The 20,071-nt window shown below is 41.0% G+C and overlaps 1 protein-coding gene across 3 annotated transcripts in view; it reads right to left on the bottom strand.

Moving 5' to 3' along the window:
* LOC122975999 (fibroblast growth factor 14-like) overlaps window positions 1-20,071 on the bottom strand; it is a 57,573-nt gene that overhangs the window by 18,192 nt on the left and 19,310 nt on the right. For 2 of the 3 annotated variants that reach the window (XM_044344228.1, XM_044344231.1), the window contains exons 2-3: window positions 6,597-6,707; window positions 2,845-2,948 (exon numbers count right to left, since the gene is read on the bottom strand). In XM_044344228.1, coding sequence (XP_044200163.1) covers window positions 2,845-2,948; window positions 6,597-6,707 — 215 coding nt within the window. Of the gene's footprint in view, window positions 1-2,844; window positions 2,949-6,596; window positions 6,708-14,378; window positions 15,064-20,071 lie in introns of those variants that run through there. The other variant, XM_044344229.1, reaches the window with a different exon arrangement.

Here is a 20,071-nt window from a genome sequence, read left to right as displayed (position 1 = left end):
TGGGTTGACATCTATACAGCCTGCACAAGTATAAAAACTGCTGACAAGTGCACCATGTTTTTTAAAAGTTACAGGAACTAGAATCTGATTTGTATCGACCTCCTGACACCGACACAATAACTAACCTGGCAGGATGAAAGATTATCCAAGCTGTTGTCCAATAAACAAACGCAGACCTGAAGCCACCAATTATAAAAAAATACATAAAGCTAAACGTCTCCGGACCAGTGTAAACAAACTGTAGCGGTGATAGCACCCTCATAATGTTTAATGAGTATCTCTTCAAGCTTAGTGGCGCCATCCTTACCGCACACTACACCTGCCAGGACCTTTGCAGCAGCCAATTAAACATCAAGCAGCACTGACACCATGATAAATTACACCTGCTGTACGTAATTTATATATTTTCGTTATCATGTAGCTGCCTGCACATCAGTCGCAGAGCTGGAGCATGATCAAACATCCTCACTTTGCCTCTACGCGGCTTTAGAGGGGATTTCTACATTTCTACTGTGTGTGTGTGTGTGTGTGTGTGTGTGTGTGTGTGTGTGTGTGTGTGTGTGTGTGTGTGTGTGTGTGTGTGTGTGTGTGTGTAGGGGGGGACTCCCTGTCTTCAATTATTTACAGGAAGCCCTCATGCATCTGTGACTTTCAGCGACAGGCTGAGGAAGCCAAGCAGAGCAGCACAGATCTCCTTTCTTTCTCCTCTCCCGATTACTCTTCTTCTCTTCCTCCTATTCCTTTGTCTACAATCTTTTTCCTCCTTCCTCTCCATATTTTTTTCCTCTCCTCTCTACAATCTTCTTCCTCTCTCCTCTCCATCTCTTTCTGTCTACAACCTTTTCCCTCCTCCCTCTCCATCATTTTCTCTCTCGTCTACAACCTTTTTCTTCTCTATCTCTTCCTCCTTTGTCTAAAACCTTCCTCCCTCGTCTTTTCCTCTTATGTCTACACCCTTTTCTGACCTTTCTCTTCGTTTTTTTTCTCTTCCGCCTAGAACCATTCCCTTTCTTCATTCTTTCCTTTCTTCTCATATTTCCCTTTCATTTACCTCCTCGCATGTCCTCTTTGTCTTCTCCTTTCCCCTCCCATGCATTCCTATTCCCCACATCCCCCCCCCCCCCCTCTTCTCTTCTTTCCTCTCTTCTCCTCACACATCACCTCCTCTCTGGTTCCTGTCATATCCACCCAAAGACAAAAAAAAAAAACAAAAAGCAAAACAAAAGAAACAAAAGGGGAAGAAAGAGGGATGATGCGAAGGAGAAGAGACGCAAGTGGAAGAGTGTGAGCTCTCTCTGAAGAGTCAGCATGGAAATAATTCATATTCCGCTCAAGCAGATCTCCTCACAGCCGACCGCGCCTCCTCCACCTCACTTCTCCTCCACTTGCTCTTACAACCTCCTTCTCCGCTCCCTTGTGTCAGTGTTTTGGCAAGGTTTTCACTAATTTTTCATTTACAACTCAGAATCATTGATGCTTCGGGAGGGAATGCATCTGGGGTGACATTTAAGGACACTCAAACTAACAATTAACAAATATTAAAAGAATTAACAGTCATTTAACGTGCGCTTGTCCATAATCTGACAAATATGTGCCAGTAGAATCCATTAAAAGCAGCTTATCTGTCTTTTTCCATCTCACTCTCTCTCTCTCTCTCTGTCTAATGAACCTGTACCCAATCTTCAGCCTTGTTTTCATCTCTTACAAAACCTCAAAATAGGTCTCTCATATTGTCTTCTGACGAGGCAAAAAGAAGTGATTCATGCTTTTATTATATTATGCACCGCCTGCTGTAACTCTGTATTCTTGTCTGAAAAACTCAGCCAAGCTTTTCACGGGAACTAAAAAGAAACTTCATATCATTTTAGGCTGACACTACAGTCGCTTCCAGCTGACAATTAATGCCTTAGCCCCCAGCTTATAGATCAGAGCTTTTATCTCCAAATGTATATCCATAATCTTGGCCTTTCCTGTTATGGATGTAACTCAAAAAGTGCTTGAAAAAATGCATATCTGTGCAAGAACATTACCTATTGATAGTAAATTCTCCTTTAAATGTTAAAGGTTGCACATTTTCAAGCAAATTCCCTCTGTAACTGCTCCATTTTGCCCTCTTTTGCTCAGTTAGCCGTCCTTCAGACAGAGCAGACGGGGGGCTCCCCAGACAGACCCTGGTCCCCGGATGCAGTAAATGCAAGGGTCTGTACACTGGATAACTGAGAGGAGTTGGACTAAAATTACCCAGTGCTTCCTCTGATGAGAAAATAGCGGGTGAAATCTGTTTAAAGAATGTAATTGGTTCATTCATCCCAGCTTAGATCTTCAGCTCTGTCTTTTTTGACTGGTGTGGAAAAGATGCACCTTTCTGAAACTCTGACAGACAAATATTTGGATTTACTCTTGTGGATAAAGCGAGACCTTATAAATGACAAGAAAGCCATCAAAACAAGAACCCTGCTTTCATTAGAATATGACGATTTAAAACCAAATTGCCAGGGATAATCTGGATAAACAATAGATCATTTTCATTTAATACCCACAATTTTCCACAGAGAAACATTAAGCCTGCAGCAGGTACAACAAAAGTCTGAAAAAAAGAGACACAGCTGAACTGACACTGACACGTTAGACCGGCGGGTGTATTTACACACTTTGGCGTGATACCAGGTTGGACTCCCACACCGCAGCGTTAATCACAACAACTCTGTGGGCTGTCAAAAAAACTGAAACAAAACATGTCTTATTTGTGGACGCCGGGCCTTTCAGAATCGTCCATTCTCATGAGTCCATGCCTGCGTATATAAGTGTGTTTGTGTGTGTGTGTGTGTGTGTGCACGTGCTTACCGAGGAGTAGAGGTGACCCTCTCCGTTCATGGCGATGTAGAGGCCGGTCTTGACTGATTGGATGGCCACGACTCTCAGACCCACAGGAATTAAGTTAAACAGAGCTGAGGACAAAAACAGACAGACTGACTTAATGTGTGTGTTTCTCTTCTTGAAGTACGGCGCTCTGAGAGCCGTAATGTAGGTCGGTCTGTTGCTCAGTTGGTTTCGGTTAGTTGGTGAGATGAAGACGCAGCTTTTGGACAACCCACAGTTGCTGTAGCTCTATAATACAATTAAAGTAATATTATGAGAATAAACCAGTAACACCAGTAAACAGTTATTTTCTTGAGGTGCTGCTACATGACTATTTTCCAAAAAAGGTGAGAATATAATCAATATATCTCAGTTATATAAGAGTTGTCACACTGCCATTGATTTGTATCATCACAGGTAGTATGTATGTTTTAATCTAATTTTAGAAATGAAGAATTATTTAGGGGCAAAATGCAAGAACGTCACATAATGAGTCATATGAGTCATGTAGATAAATTAAGAAGAAGAAATAACACGTATTGCAACGTTTAGTTATGAGTAAGACCTTTTTTGGCATCGAACTCTTTATATTTGTAACTGTATGGCTTTAAGATGACTAATAAATGACAGCTGTAGTAATACATGGCATTCATCAAGTTGAAACAAGCGGTTTTATGAAACGTTTGTTCAGTTAAGAGGGTTTCCTGAATCTGATTTCATGGAAAATAAATAAGAAAAAATCAAATAAAATAAGGTTTCTGCATGAAGTCCATCGTATATGAAGCAACTTTTGACTCGTGGGATTAAGTAATTGTTCCATAACATTTTAATATCAGCCTATTCTTGCATAATCTTTTTTTCAAAGGCTCATGCAATGTTATTAGAAGAACAGCAGTCAGTGATGATAAATGAACAGACAGCTGATCACACCCTCGTAGCCTTGGGCAGATATTTAAAAAGACAATTATAGTGTCACTGGTGTTTTGTTCACTTCCTGCAAACCCTTCTGTATCTCTCTAGAAGTGTCTAGTTGTGAGATGTTTTTTCTTTACGTTTGGAAGGAAATATTTCGATAAAATGGTGTCTTATCTCTTAGTAAAAAAAAAAAAAAAGAGATAGAAATCAAGCTTATTGATACAGCGTATTATATAACATCAGCTTTTGTTTGGGAGACTGAACAAGAGAAATCATGTAATGAATGCTGAAGTGGTTTACAAGCAGATGGTAGCAACACAACTCTCACAGACTTCTGTATTGGTTTTCTTATTTCTATCAAAAGGTTTTGTATTTTTATATTAAAAAAATAGCCTGATAGCAGCATTATGATCCAAACTGGCAGAATCAGCTATTCTGTTACACTAATAGATTACTTTGACAGACTTTTTGTGACGTAGAAATCAAAAAGTTGTTTTACGTGACATTTGGAGTTTAAGGTGTGTGAACAATCCTTTGGAGGTTTTAGCAAAAGTGACAAAGAAGCATCTATAATAATAAAAAAAAGTGAGAAATCACATTAAACTGAGAGCAAATACTCCAATCACATTGGAATTGTAATTTCAGGGGGCTGATCGAATGAAGAAAACCTCTCAGCCTTCGAAATTCACACCGCACGATGAATGAATGAATTGATATTTCACTTTTAACGCTGTAAAAAGACGAAGCCTGAAAATGAATATTATTATACAACATTTGCACTGTGATATATTCCTGTATCTAGCTCCACTCTGCTGTGAAAATGTGACAATTATTATGTCGATGATTGGCTGTCATGAGCTGTGACCTTTCAAGGTTGTTGAAATTCTTCGGTCTCCCACTGAGGGCAGCTGAAATCACACCCCTTCAACCTGTACGCCTCTTATCATTACAGAGGTATCGATTAGCCGGCTGACAGCGCAGACAGTGGAGTTGTTATGACAGAAACAATGTCAAACTAGATTCAAGGCGAATCCTAAGTATGTTGCTGTAAAGTTCATAAAATCAGGGCTAAAATTTCATCAAGAACGTACATATTTCCAAAGGTAAATGTGGTAAATGTTCAGATTGAGCAGATAGATATCACAAAAAAATAGATTTTTCTTTTTAGAGCTAATGTCTAACCATGAAAAAAGAACTCCATTATGCTGGAGGAACAATATGAAGATAAAAAATTGTGTAATTGGTATAAAATCATAACATAACAATGACCCATAATGAAGGGCTTGATAGTAGATGTGCTATTAGTCCTGCTGCTTTTCCTTCTAATCAAGGGCTGATTACACCTGGGATACCTGAGCCCTCATTAATCAAGGTTGCATAGAAATGGTTGTTAAGCATCTCCAACAACCAACATTTACAATGTTCAGATCGAGCAAAAAGAAACGCATCAAATGTGCAGAAGTACACCTGTTAGTAATCATCCTTGATAAATATCACACTTTCTTAAACCACTGTTACACTCACACGCACGCAGCCTTCATTAACATGAAGATTTGCCCTCGGCTGATTAGAGACGGTAACAACCGTCTCTTTAAATGCTGCGGGAAAATGTCACTGATGTCTCTCCTCTCTGCTGAACACGGCTCAGCCACGAACAAACTGACAAACAAATGAAAAAAATTAAGCTTGGCAACAAGTGCGAGCTGCAGTGAATCCTGTTTGATCTACACGCCAAGCTGTGGCAGAAATGTTCAAAAAAAAAAAAAAAGTGATGTGAAGACATTTGCCAAAAAAAAAAATTATAAGAAATCATAGTAAACAAGTGGGACATTGCTACAACAGGCGGACGGCAAAGAGCAACCGGCTCAGCCAATACGGAGAGGACACTTTGGACCAGTGAGTTGTCTGCTGTAGTGATTACTGATGAGCATTTGATTTTCTCTAAGCCGAGCACATCAGAATATTGCAAAGGCTACATTAATCAATAAAGCATCCATCTGCAGCTCCTCCCTGAAGGCAGCGTCGGGTGCAGAGGTCCAATAAACTTAGCCTTAAAAACAAAATCCTTTGAACCGCCACTTGTCGCTTTCAGCCGAACAGTTGCTTTGCTCTCTGAAAACACACTGCCTGCGCGAAATGTCCCGAAAACCTCCATTAAAACAAACCGAGGCGTTCTAAACACAATATTGCTGCCTCATTGCTGTCTTTATGATTGCGTATACTGTGAATTTGCAGTCAATATGCATAGTGTGTAGATGGTATGGCTAGAAATAGGAGACATTACTAGGATTCATCAGATTATATGGTCCCATTCTCTCCTTTTCACACTGAGAGGAGAAAAATCATCTCTCGACCTTCATCCAATCGGATGAGGATCGAGAGACTGACACGTTGTCTCCAAATAACTATTTGGCCTTAAGAGAGACTGTCATGGCTTTTCCTTTGCTATGATGAAATTCTGGTTTTGGGCTGCAACTCTCCTCATTGTTGTTTTGAGCAATGATTTTTCTCTTTTTCTGATTTTCTCTTTTTCCTTTCAGATTCTTGTTGCTGTGCCTCACAATCATTCGTTGTCAAGAAAAGCACAATGCTGCTCCTCTACATGCGTGTAGTTAAGCCTTAGTGTTGATAAATGAGGAACCCAAATGTAATTGACTGGTTGACTGTACAGAAAGTCAGCAGGGCTCTGTGCACTAACGATTCAGATTAAGTGTGAGTGTTTTACACCCACGTTTACCAAGTTTACCTTCAAAAATGCATATCATACCTGATTGTGTACAGTGTTTATCAGTGTGTGTGTGTGTGTGTGTGTGTCTACTAACAGGAGTTGGTGCTGTCGTCTTTGGTCCCGTCCATACTTCCATCCTGGCCCATCTGGAGATAGAAGCCCTGCCTGCAGAACAACCTGGTCACTATGCCCTTCAGCTGTGGTTCTACACAACACAAACACAAGGACAAGGACGAGAGAAGAAGGGAGAAGAATTGAATCGCTGTACATCACATGAACGTTAAACCAGCAAATGCAAATCAAACGAGGCAAAACTTGAAATAAGGCTGGTCAGCTTAGACAGAATGATTTATCAATGATTTACGTTCAAATGCAAAAACTTCTCCAAGGCACATCTGAGATACAATACAGTTTGGCATTAAAGGACACACGTGATGTGACCACATGTGACCTGCTGCATCCTGAGGGATTTCCTGTGGGGGGTGGGTGGGGGGGGGGGGGGGGGACCAGTCAAGCACATCCAATCCATTACAGGATTCTTGGACTAATCCTTCCTTCGTGATCATTGTTCCACTTGAATAAGTTTGATAAATTATTTCTGAACCTTTGATGGTAAAGAGCAGCCTTATAATGGCTTTAAATCTGTTATGTTTACTATTTATCTATCCGGCGATATAATGGTTTGCACATGTGATTTTCTAGATCAAACCTCAGATAATTGTGTGTATCTTTTGATGTGATGGTTTCTCCCCCATCTAAAGAAGTGTTTCAAAGCTCTTGTATGATAATAATCTATTTAAAAATACAGATTATTGTCACAAATAATTAGATGCAGATGTTTACATCACGTCATTACATTTGATCATTGTTGCTCCAGTGCAGGTTTTTTTTAAATTCTCAGTCACTGGGTGCTGTGTTCTCGGTTATTTCATGTTGCTTCAATTAAACAGTCATTTCTGCCTCTCACTGTGTGAATCCCGCATCTCACCATCAAATACAAAATTGCTGAGATAAAACACAATGAATAAAACAGCTGCTGGGAAAGAGAGACAAGAGAAAGACAGATCAAGTAAGAAAGGAGATGAGAAGGAGCTGAGAGACAAAAACTGACACTAGATAAAGATGGAGAAGGAGAGACTAACGGAAAGATAGAAAGAAAAAGACTACACCAGCGTTAGCTTTAGGTGAGATAATAGTAGTGCTTCTTCAGCAGGTACAGACAGGCGTTTTTCCATCCTCATCATCATCATCACTCTCACCTCTTCTGCTTTAGACAGCACGCTTTTTCCATACGCTCACATTAGCCGGCCCGGTGAAACGATTCATTTAATATGGCTCCTCTCACACTCACATGCATGTGACCACACCCATTCCTCCCTCTGTAAAACTACCACATCACCGCTGACTTCGGCTGGGTCGGTGCAGCTACGCTAAAGCAGGGTGGGAATCCCCTTTGAACATGTGTGTGTGAGAGAGACAGAGAGTAAATGTGTGAAAGTATACCCTAATGCACAGAGACAGAAAAAAAAAAAGCCAAAGCTGACCCAGTTTATGAAGAGTGTATGTGTGTGTGTGTTTGTGTTTGTGTGTGTGTGTGTGTATGAAAGAGAGGCAGGGGTGTTTTCCATCTTTGTGAAGGATCCATCTTGTGCAGCAGGGGAGAAGGAGGGAAGAGGAGCCGTGAGGCTTGCAACCAGCACTCAAATTGACAAAATTCCCAGCACACTATTTAGCATGTTGTATAGAGCGGTCAATGATAAATCAAGACATTCGCTGACAAGGATCACCCACCACTGGGAAGGTTTTGTCATCAGTATGCAGGTGTACTCTTTTTATTGAAGGATAACCCACGACTCCACTATCTGGTAATGTTAATCACACATTTACTGATTTAAATTCCTGTATGGCTGCTTTAAACCACATTTAGCATTTGACAAGTTCCTTTCTTAAATAACTGCCTTTTTTTCTAGTTTCCCTCTCATGCTGCTTTATGGTTCAAAATAACAGTCCACCTGCTCGGCATCTGCGTGTCAGAGCAGAGGAGGAACTGCCCACTGCAGACGGACCGAAATCAGCCACATTTCAATCTAACCGACCTTGTTTGTGTGACGCACAGCCTGAAGAAGCTGCTGGAAATGTTGGTTTTTTATTATTGTCTCTTATCTTTTTCGAGAACTTGTCACATCTCCTATATTTTATCTGTTACATTTTAATTAATAAAAGATCATGTATAATTATTATACATACCTAAAATAGACCTGGATGTATGGCAGAGAGTGTACCTGCCAGCCTGACTTTACATTTATTCATCTGTCTTTCTGTTGGCTAAAAAAAAAACCCTGTTTGATGTGGATATATTACAGCAGGTGCATTTCAGTGGTGGCATGTAATAACAGAAAACCTTTCCTGGCTGGTGATATGAGTCAGCCAATGGGAATGTTCGAGGCCATAAAGTTTATTTTTAAGAGAAGTTTTTTTTTTTTTTAGAAAGACATTTACATTTCTCAAAGAAAGATAATTTTTTTACAGGAACTTTAATTATCACATCAGCATTAGCATCAAAAACTACATTACCCAATAACCTTTTTTCTAGAGGCTATGATTTGAATGTCAAGGTCACAGTAAATATCTCCAATTCTAGCTTTTTTTTCTTACCAGGTCGCTGTCCACTCTCTCGGAGTGATCGAACGAAGCGACAGATCAAAATGTAGTCTTGTTTCTACACTTGTGTGCAAATTTTAAATCAAAACTGTAATGATTGAGGACAAACATCACGGTACATGTGCTATAATTTATCTTGATATAGATTTTTAATCACATCCCTATTATAAGTGCAATTACAGTTTCAAATGGTGTTATTGTTGGTGTTTGCATAGATTCCTGCTGTAATGGATGAAAAATCAATACTTCTCCACGGGGGAACCGTACTGCTGCATCCACTCATCATCTATTTATCTGTCTATTCATCCGTCCGACATCCAGTTATCCATTTAATCATACTCCGACCTGACGTGCCGAGCCGTTGCCACAGTGACATTCCCACAATCGTCAAGGTGATATTCCCATTCCTCCCAGTAACTCCATATCCTGTCTGTTACTAGGGAAATTCCCATTCTCGCGTTGCCATGACAACAGTCTCGTGATTCCAGACTGTTCCAGTGGAAGGGTATTCCCCCATCCACACAGACATACACACACACACACACACACACACATACAGTACACACTCACACACAGCTATATTTTCATCATAATGTGATCTGATTCAATCAGTCAGCCCGTCAAGCTGCCGTGCTGATTTGACGTGTCATATTGTCAGTTAATTTGCCCCAGTCTGAGTCTAAATACAGTGTTTAACACGGTATAAAATATCAGCATGGGTGTCTTATACATGCGATGCATAAAAGGCATTCTGTATTTCTTTCTCTCCCTCTCGTTTACACACACACACACACACACACACACACACACACACACACTGAGCAGATTCAACAGCACCCAAGTGAAGAATTTACAAGAAGCAACTGAATGCGTTTCAGTCTCATATAAATCAGAGTGATGAGTGATTAGAGGGACGCTCAGGGTGAAGAAAAGAGCAGATTTCTTGTTAAAATAATGGTAGAACAATTAGACCTGGCTGAGCTACAGTAAATGTCCTTCATCCCTAATACGGCAGCAATGACGCAGTTTGTTTGATTGTGTATCTACAATAATAATTAGTAAGAGTCTCTGAATTCAGGTTGTCCTAATGAGACAGTTCAGATTTTATACACGTCTGCACCACATGTCATCATTGTCTTTGACTTGAAAGGAGACTGTAGATGCCGTGTTGTCTTAGTACTTCTTAAAAGGCTTTTCCAGCCTTGACAAGAATACAATTCAGAGGGAAACACTGACGTCATCTATCGATTTTCCATACCTGCTTATGCATTGATTGAAAGTCAGGGGGAACACGCTGTACAGAGAGCTGGCCCAACAGAGGTGACAGAGCTGCCCCACACTGAATAACATCACTTAAATATTAAATGCTGGTTAAGATTTTTTTTTACTTCTTATATTTATAGTTCCTAATTTTCCCCAGCAGTGAATCATCATTTTAGCATAATCTCATCCTCTCAGTGACTACGCAGAGTTCATGACCATGCGTGAGGGCGGGACACGACATGAACAAAAATCAAGGAAATCAAGAGCTTTGTGGTTCAGCTCCCTCCCCGACAAGAGAACATTTTTAATCTTGCTTAAACACCCAGAGATACCTAATTCACCTCCCTCACTACCACCACCACCACCACCACCTCGCTGGAACGGACACGTTGTTGTGGTTTGAGCAGTTTGTGAACATATGTGAGCTCGGAAAAAAACGTTGTTCGGAGGCTTGTCGTCCTGTTAGCGACATCAATGTCAGACTCGGCTCAGATAAGAGGCCAGAACATCAAGGACATTTAGGTGAGCTAGAGCACAAAGTCTGTTTCATATCCATTTATAAAGGGACACACTTTTAGTAAAATTTCCTTCATTTCTGGTAAATTCTTCTGGTTTCTAGATTTTTCTTACATTTTTTTATTTGTTGCATATTAGGAACTTTTTTATTGTTTGTTTGCAAAGTAATGTAAGATGTTGTGTACTTCTCTGACATATGTTTCTCCACTGCAACTGTATTTTTTGTGTCTTATAAGACCGTATAGGCTGAACACCTTTATGTGCATGACAATGAATAAAATAACAGACATTTGCATTTGCAGACATCACCTCGGGCTAGCGATGAAATTGCCATTTTTCACCCTTCTCTCACATTTTATATATCAAACAATTAAATATATTGCCGCATTGACCTATAATGATAATAATCATTTGTTACATCCCTATACTTCTCACTCCACACTTTCTTGTTCCCTCTTTGCTACGAATAGGACAAAGTCTATATTTTCATGCAAATATCATTCCAACTGACAGCTGTGTCATTTCTTGCTGCTTTATGGTTCAAAATCACAGTCCACCTGCCCGGCATCTGTCTGTCAGAGCAGAGGAGACATCAGAACCCACTGCCCACTGCAGACAGACCAAAATCAGCCACATTTCAATCTCACCGTCCTTGTTTGTGTGACGCACAGTCTGAAGAAGCTGCTGGATGTTTTTTTTATTGTCTCTTATCTTGTTTGAGAATGCGTCATGTCCTTTATATTTCATCTGTGACATTTTAATTAATAAAAGATCATGTATAATAATTAAATGTAACTAAAATAGACCTGGATGTATAGAGTGTATCTGCCAGCCTGGCTTTGCTTTCCTACTTACTTTTGAGTAAAATCCTGCCACAGCAATACAATTAATTCTTCGCTCGGATATCAAAAATTATAATAATATTAATAACAGCATACTGACTAGCTGTGGACAGGAAAGAGCCTCCATACTATCAGGAGAGGATTGATATCACATTTCTAATAAAAAGCCCATTTTGGCTCCATGTCAGTCTCACTCTGGCTGATAAAAAATACGCAAAATTAAGCTGCATTGATCATTTAAGCTTTGATTGAGCCATGAAGGCTGCAGATTGGTTTGAGCCGGGTCTGCCTGTCTCACCTTCACAAAACCTCTGGAAGACAGTGGGGGATATTGGCAAATCTCTCACACAGAAAACACACACACACACCCACACACACACACACACACACACACACACACAGACAGAGAGACAGAGACAGAGCACAGAGATTGTGGATGTTGCCAAGCTTTCACCAGCAGCTCTCACAGCTGGGAACACAGAGGAGGGAGAGACAGAAGGAAGGAAAGGAGGAGGCAGCAAAGGAAAGAAGGGAGGAGAGGAGAGGAGAGGAGTAGAGAGGAGAGGAGAGGAGAGGAGAAGCTGTTGTCTTTTCTCCCTAGAAAAGAAAGAGGAGAAAAAGGCAGGAAAAGTAAAATGAAGCTGGGAGGAGGGATGGAAAGATCCAAGGTAGGAGGGGGGGGATTAGGATGGAGGAGGAGGAGGAGGAGGAGGAGAAAGGAGGAGGAAAGGAAAGAAAAATTGGGAGGGGAGTGGAGGAGGAACAAATGCGGAACTGAGGAGGAGAGGAGAAGTGGCTGTTGTCATCTAATTCTTCCTTAAAAGGAAAGAAAGGCAGAAGGGAAGAAGGGAGGACAAGTAAAATGAAGCTGGAAGAAGGGACGAAAAGATCAAAGATATGGGGGATGACTGGAGAGGAGGCAAGCAGGAGGAGGAGAATAAAGGAGGTGACGAAAAAAAGGTCAGAAATGGAAGATAATGGAGGATGATGGAGAGGAGAGGAGAGGAGAGGAGAGGAGAGGAGAGGAGAGGAGGCTGTTGTCATCTTCTCTTCCCAAAAAGGAAAGAATGGTGGAGGGGAGCAAAGGAAAGAAGAAGATGGAGGTATGAAAAGATCTAAGACAAGGAAGGGAGGATTAGGATGGAGAGGAGGGAGAATGAAGAGACGAGAGAAGAGGAGGTGGAGAAAGAGGAGGAGAGCAAGAAAAGGGAACTAAAGACAAAAAGAAAGTAAGAAATGGAAAGATGCAATGAAGGAAGGAGAAAAGAGGAGAGGAGGTGATTGTGGAAGGAAAAAAGGGAGGAAAAGTAGAAAAAGGAGGTGACAGGGAAAAGGGAAAACGAGTGAAGAAGAAGAGTGATGGAGAGAAACAGGAAAAGGAAAGTACGAGGAGGAAAAGGGAGAGGAAGGGAAGGAGAGGAGAGGAGCGGTGGGGAGAAAAGAGATCACCTCCTACTCCCATCTGGAATCTGGCTCTCAGACCACACAAAATTCCCGTCACTCACCAGAGCAAACTGGTGAAAACCAAGTCCTATCAACATGACTCCTCACGTTCGCCTCCTCTGTGTCTCTCCTCCCCTCCTCTCATTTCCGACCTCCATCTCTCCTCCCTTCATCCATCCCTCCGTGCACGTCACCTGCTGGTTTCTCACACAATCAATTGATTACAACAGCACTTATCGCCTCTGCAACTGAACGCTCGCCGTAGCACACAATCACAACATTCTCATTAATCTGCATTCACATCCATAATTACTTCTCCATGCACTGACGGCACGATCCGTACCACGATTTAACTGTGATGTTAATTTGGATTAAAGAAAAACCTGAATGGTGGAAAATGTTGAGCTCCACATGAACAGAAAACTGTTTCTGTTTTGCATTCGAAAGAGGAAAAAAATCAGAGTAACAAAGAGCGAAAAAAAGTGTAATTTCAATATGAGAGAGAGGCGTTTTGCTGCTGTCGTTGTGATTTATTCTAACGTTTTAGTGATGTGAAGAGAAAGTGTGATCATGGTGATAGGGCACTTTGAATTATGAGCTGGGAAATATGAGAGAGCGAGGTAGAGATGCACGGGGAGACGGAAAAGAGAGAGAGAGACTAGACAGACTAATCTGTGGCTTCAATAATGGATGTACCTGGAAACTACTGAACCATAGGGCACTACAAGACATGACAGTGTGCGTGCGTGTGTGTCTGTGTGTGTGTGTGTGTGTGTTACCACAGAGGGGAGAGAGAGAGAGAGAGAGAGAGAGAGAGAGAGAGAGAGAGAGAGAGAGAGAGAGAGAGAGAGAGAGGGGCGAGTCTGTCAGTCTGTGTTTATGCATGATTGGGGTGTGTGCGCGTGTATGAGCGCGCGCGCGAGTGTACATGTGTGCATCGGCCCAGGCGTGCACGTGTGATGAAGGTGCTTGTGTATGAATGTTGTCGCGCGTAAAAATGTATATGCGTGCGTGAGAGCGTGCGTTTCTGTATGTTTGTGGAAGCGCGCACATAATGCATATCAATATATTTGCGTGCGTGCGACTGTCTGTGCATGTGCATGCATGTCGCCCCCCCCCCCCCCCCCCCCCCTCCTCTCCTTTCCCCACACCTTGTCTCCGTAGCCTCCTCTTCTTCAAGCCAAATATCCGGACTTTGGAGAAGATGTCGACCAGGTTCCCGTTGCACAGCCCCTGCTTCTTACCGGGGCTCTTCCGCCGCCGGTGAGCAGTCGGTCGGTGGGCGTGTTGCTCTCTCGCCTGTCGCTTCTGCCGGATCAAACCGCTGGCGATGGCCGCTGCCATGTCTCTGCCGAAACAGCCGACACAAAACCAGCCCTGTCTCCGTCCGTGTCTCCAGTCTCTTCAGTTGTGTCCACCGGAGGGGACGGAGCGCAGACAAAACCAGACACAAACCTCCAGTCTCCGCTTTACCGGCTATAACGGCCCCATACTTCAGCCACAACGCGGTAAAGTCCAGAATAAACACACCACTTCACCTTACAGCATATTTTCTGTTGCCGTTATTCCCCAGGCCATTGATTAGAAACGCACAGCGGTTTACCTGTCCGTCACGTTTCACCGGTCTGTCTGTCAGTCAGATAACAGCAGCTGTCACTGAACGGCTCCTCCAACCGATTTTACCGGACCCCGTTTGTCAGTTTGTCTTCCCATGGTCAACAGGCGAGACCAAACACAAAACCTCTGAAAAGGGAGAATAATGCAATAATAAAGCAATTCTGTCCTCTCTCCTCTGTCCGTTTTGTGTTCCGCTGATGGAAGCGCGGATCCAGATGTGTGAAACCAGCGGCAGTCACCCAGAGCAGCACCGGAAAATGGGCGGTTTGGTTTTCAAAGTGAAAGCTTAACAGGATTTGTGTGTCTTTCAGATGGATTAGACTATAGTAGCCTAGCTATATATTAATGGCTGACATTACTAAACATGTTTTTACTTTTTCAGTATGGTGTTTATTGTATTATTAATCTTTTAGCCTAATATTCCTCTTTTATTCTTCTAGACCAGTGGTTCTCAAAGTGGGGTTCGGGGACCCCCAGAAGTCCTTAAGGGGGTTCCAGGGGGTCTCTAGCAAAAAGGGGAATCATTTATTTTCACTATAATTCCATATATAAGCAACACAATGACAGAATGTGTAACTATTTTGGTCAGTGGTTTCAGACACTCTCTGTAATAAAACATCTAAAAGAAAAAATCTTATCAGATGGGGGACCCTGCATGGGACAAAACCCTATTTAATGGGGGTCCTTGTTTAGGGGTCCTTAACATGAAAAGGTTTGAGAACCACTGTTCTAGACATTTTGCTACCTGTTGTTGCCATCAAGCAGGGTCAGTTTCCATTTAATAAAATCACAACTAATAGTTTCATCTCTGGATGACTTATTATATAATAGCTATTTCATCTTTGTCTTATATTTGCTTTTAAATGTTATGAACACTGACTGCTGCATACATTTCTCCTCCAGTATCACATATTCCTCTGAATGGCCTTTTGCTGTGACTCATTTAGTCGTCTTTTGTAATGTCCCTGCTCTTATTGACACTTGACCTTTAGTTTGCTTTTACAGGCTGCAGGCCTGACTGTGAAAGTTCTTCAAAGGTGTTTGTGCTTTTTGAAACCCTGCGTTGGCTTAAAGTTATATTTCATACTGACAAAAGTCGTACGAGGGACATTAGATTAAAGGAGTGGAAATGTAGCTGCAATTTCTCTCTTAGAAATCTGCTTCAAAGGATACACTGTCAGTGATATCTGGTATTTTTGTGTGTGTGTGTGTTATTTTGAAAGGAACGACCGGATGTCCTCGTGGCTGTTGTTCTGGCTAGTTTGACGTTGGAGAGCGCGAGCCACACCGCCGCTGGAGCCACGCGCCGAGCGAGCAGTCACACACGCGCTCTCAAAAACAACTTGTCATCCTCATTATGGGCCAGTGTAGGGGTGTATGAGGGGCAATACAGAATAGAATAGAATAGAATAGAATAGAATAGAATAGAATAGAGGGCATCCCTTCCCTTAGGCCGGAGTTTCCAGAGGCTTTGGTGGCCTTTTCATATAACATTTCCATTATTCTTGAACTGCGTAATTGTGTATGTTTCCATCAGATTTAAGGATATTATAATTATTTTTTGCCTAGAATCAGTCAACCAGGGCTGCAGCTGCCTCTGAGAACACTGAAGTCATGTCCTCTGTATGTTTTTCTGAAAATGTTGGTTTTTAAGGTGATTTTAGTATTTGTCAGTCTCAGTATTTACTTAAAGATCCCCTCCAGACATGTTTTAAGATTAATACTCTGCTTTGAATTATAATTTGTGTCTGATATGTTGTTTTTTTTAAGAATTCTTAAAATTACATCCACTCCTTCTCCCTCATTGGAAAATCCAGGATTTATGAGCAAATATTTTTATTTCAAAAGATCAACTGCTGGACACAAGATGTCTTCTACTTCAATGAAAAGTCCAGTCTCAGTGTATGTGCACATGTTTCCACATCAAACTTAATGTAATAATCCAAACTAGACTCGACTGCCTTCAATATTATTTCTTCACCTTTTGGAAAAGATAACAAATAGTAGAATTCAGTAAAAAAAAAAAGTGTGAAACTCAATTTATTTAAAACATATTTCATCTCTTTCATATTTCATTTCAGATTCGGGCAAGTAAAGAATGTAAATGACATGATGAAGAAGGCAGCGCAGGCTAAACAATGAAACCTGCTCCCCTCATTACTTCATCCCACACATACTGTCTGTATTCAGCTCATGACAGCTCGTCTGAATGAACGGTTTAAAAATGCAGGAGGTGGGCTAGATTGACGGGCTGATAAAGTGGAGGGCTGCCTCACATGTCTGGTTTGTCTACTGTACACGTGCTTATAGCTTTAAAACCGGTTTCCAGCTGTAAGCTTACACTACAGGACTGGACTACAGTAAGCTCACATTTCCTCCGTCATGTGGGGCTGTAACAGGTGAGTACAACCAGTCATGTTAATACATTAAGCGCACTGTAAGGATCAGATTCGGACTATACCATACATTCTATTACATGCACATGTACTGGTTCAAGTTTTGCCGATACAGTATCTCACACGTGAGCATGAATTGGTCGTTCCAGTACGGCATGTAGGTCAACCATCTCTTCAGCTGCTGAATAGAGAGCTGAGCTGGGACCCAGCTGCACACAAAGAGCACTAAAATGACATTTTTCCTGTCTTCTAGGAAAACTGATTACAAAGAAAATCTCAAAACCTTTTCCAATCTATCCCGTCTTTACGATGAATATAGTTTGGTTGTGTGGGGTTTTTTGATGGCAAGGTGGAACCTCCATCATGTCAGGGATCAACAAACTTATCAGCCGGGAAAATTACAATTCTCAAGAGATATTTTGACAGCAATGTTATTGACTTTGTAAGAAAAATCCTATTATTATTATTCAGGAACTCTTAGTTTTTGTGTCCTGCTAACTAAGGATTGCAATGTCAATCATTTATTCCAACACTTTGGTGATATGATGATATATGTGGACATAATTCTATCATATTTGCTGTAGATATTCATTATTCCTGTAAGGATTCGCACTAATGTTTTCGGTGACCTTTCCTTTAGCACCGACAACAAGGTATGACTCGTGTTTCATAGGCAGGTTGCCATTAAATGTACTTATCATATTCATGCTCCCAAAGGGATGGATCATTCCCATCACTGTCAGTCCCAAATGTCAGCTTTGCATATAAGATATCTCACAGTCTAATAGGTTGATTGTCATTTAATATGCTGATCTCAATCACTGTCCCGAGGGAATGAAACCTTTTGTTTCCAATATAGACTGTTGCTATTATTACAAAAATAATAACAATAAAAATAAAAGTGTCACAATAAAAAAAAGCAGTTAAATATATGTATTATAAGTATTTGTAGCCTGTGTTTTTTTACTTTTATGAAAACTCTTGGTTTTCAAAGTATGCCGGATAAATGAGAAGAATGAAAAGAAAGAGGGATTCATGCTTAAGTAATTTTTTTCTATGTTGTGTGGATCCAAAAAGGACTTGAGGGCAACCGGTGAAGCATATGTGATTAAAAAATAATCGGATGTCGCTTTGAGGCTTTGTGACGTCAGGTGCAGGTCGGAACACTTGAACCAAAATATTTTCAGCACCATGGACAGCAAACAGCATTGGTCTGTGTTTGTGTGTGTGTGTGTGTCTGTGTGTCCATTTGCAGCACACACACACACATACACACACATATTATCCTCATGCCCACTTGGTGGCGCCAGAGTGTGTCTAAGCGCATGAGCCCAACAGTAGTTCACTGATAACATTATTAACAGTGGTGATACATCAGTGACACAGTAGTGCTTCATTGTGTTTGGTACATAATAATCAGGGACTCATATAAACACTATAATAACCAAATGTGGTTCTGAACACAGGTAAGAGCTTCAAGTTTATCAGATTTTTGTCTTTGAGAATGGAAAATATGTCAGTGCCATTATGTTTGACTTTCTTATTCATATATTTTTCTTTGCTTGGTCCCATTCTGGCTTCAAATCAAAGACTCATGAAGACAAAACAACAGCAGCAGACTGTCATCTTGGATTTTCATATTTTTTTCCCCCCATTTCTGCAGGTAAACCCAGAATTTCCTGACAGGGTCCCAGACTTTCCTTCTTTTGTTCTTGATGTTGCTGACACACTACAATTTAAATATAGAAAGTACTACTGATTCACTCTTGCTTCATCTCCCGGACAGCAAGAAAAAGAGAGAGAAATGTGTGTGTGTGTATGTGTGTGTACTAGTGTGTATTTTATCCAGGTCAGTCCAAGTGAAGGAGTTATGAATAAATCAAAGCTACATTTACATTAAAATTCATCCTTTCTACTGCTTTTTATAACATCGGAGGAAGGCAGGACACAGCTCTCATACTTCAAAAGGAAAATTCTTTGCACCCCGTCCTTCCTCCATCCATTTATTCCACCATTCATACCCCTGAAACCACCCATCCCGAATCTTTCTGCTTCATGCACACATTCACACAGAGATAATCACACACGCAAATCATGCAAGAGAACAAAATATGCAATATTGGGCATAAATGAAAAAGAAAATGACTATTATTGGCCATTCAGGCTCCCTCCTGAGAGAACACACACACACACACACACACACACACACACACTCCTATTATTTTCCATTCTGTTTGAAGCTTTGCCTTTTCTGCACGTCTGGGTCTTCTGGGTCTGCGCAGAGGCAGCAGCGCTCTCTACAGGCACTAAAAGGGAACAGCACTCCCCTCCTCTTTTTCCTCAATCCCTCTTTCTTTTATCTCACACTTCTATTTATTTACAGCCTTTCCTTCTTTTTATGCGGTTCCAGGATTCTTGCTGACATTAAACACATTTCTGCTCTTTTTGTACATAAAAGCTCAATCAAAAGTTCATTTTGTTTTCTTGGAATTTGTATTTTATTTTATTTGTATTCAGTATTTCATGGAGATTTCATGCCGTCTAGTTTTGTAATGTGATTTATTTATAAGTTTGTTGCAATTACAATAGCTTGAAGCTTAATAATGCTCATCTGGGGGCCTCTGGTGGCTGCTCGACTGTCACTGAGCTGCTTTGTTCAATTATGCCTGAGATATATTATGTTTCGGAGCAACTTATGTGAAAAACATCCTGTTTCATATGCAATTACACTATTGTTCTACAAATTAACAATCAAGCACCTGGCAAGACAGATGTTTTTCAGACATTTAGCCTAGATCTCAGTGCTGTTATCTCTAACTTTATAGACAGTT

Source organism: Thunnus albacares, chromosome 24 (genome assembly GCF_914725855.1).
Source record: "Thunnus albacares chromosome 24, fThuAlb1.1, whole genome shotgun sequence".
In the NCBI taxonomy this organism is placed as follows: domain Eukaryota; kingdom Metazoa; phylum Chordata; class Actinopteri; order Scombriformes; family Scombridae; genus Thunnus; species Thunnus albacares.
Note: the sequence above shows the minus strand (reverse complement) of the source record. Positions and strands in the feature narration are given on the sequence as shown.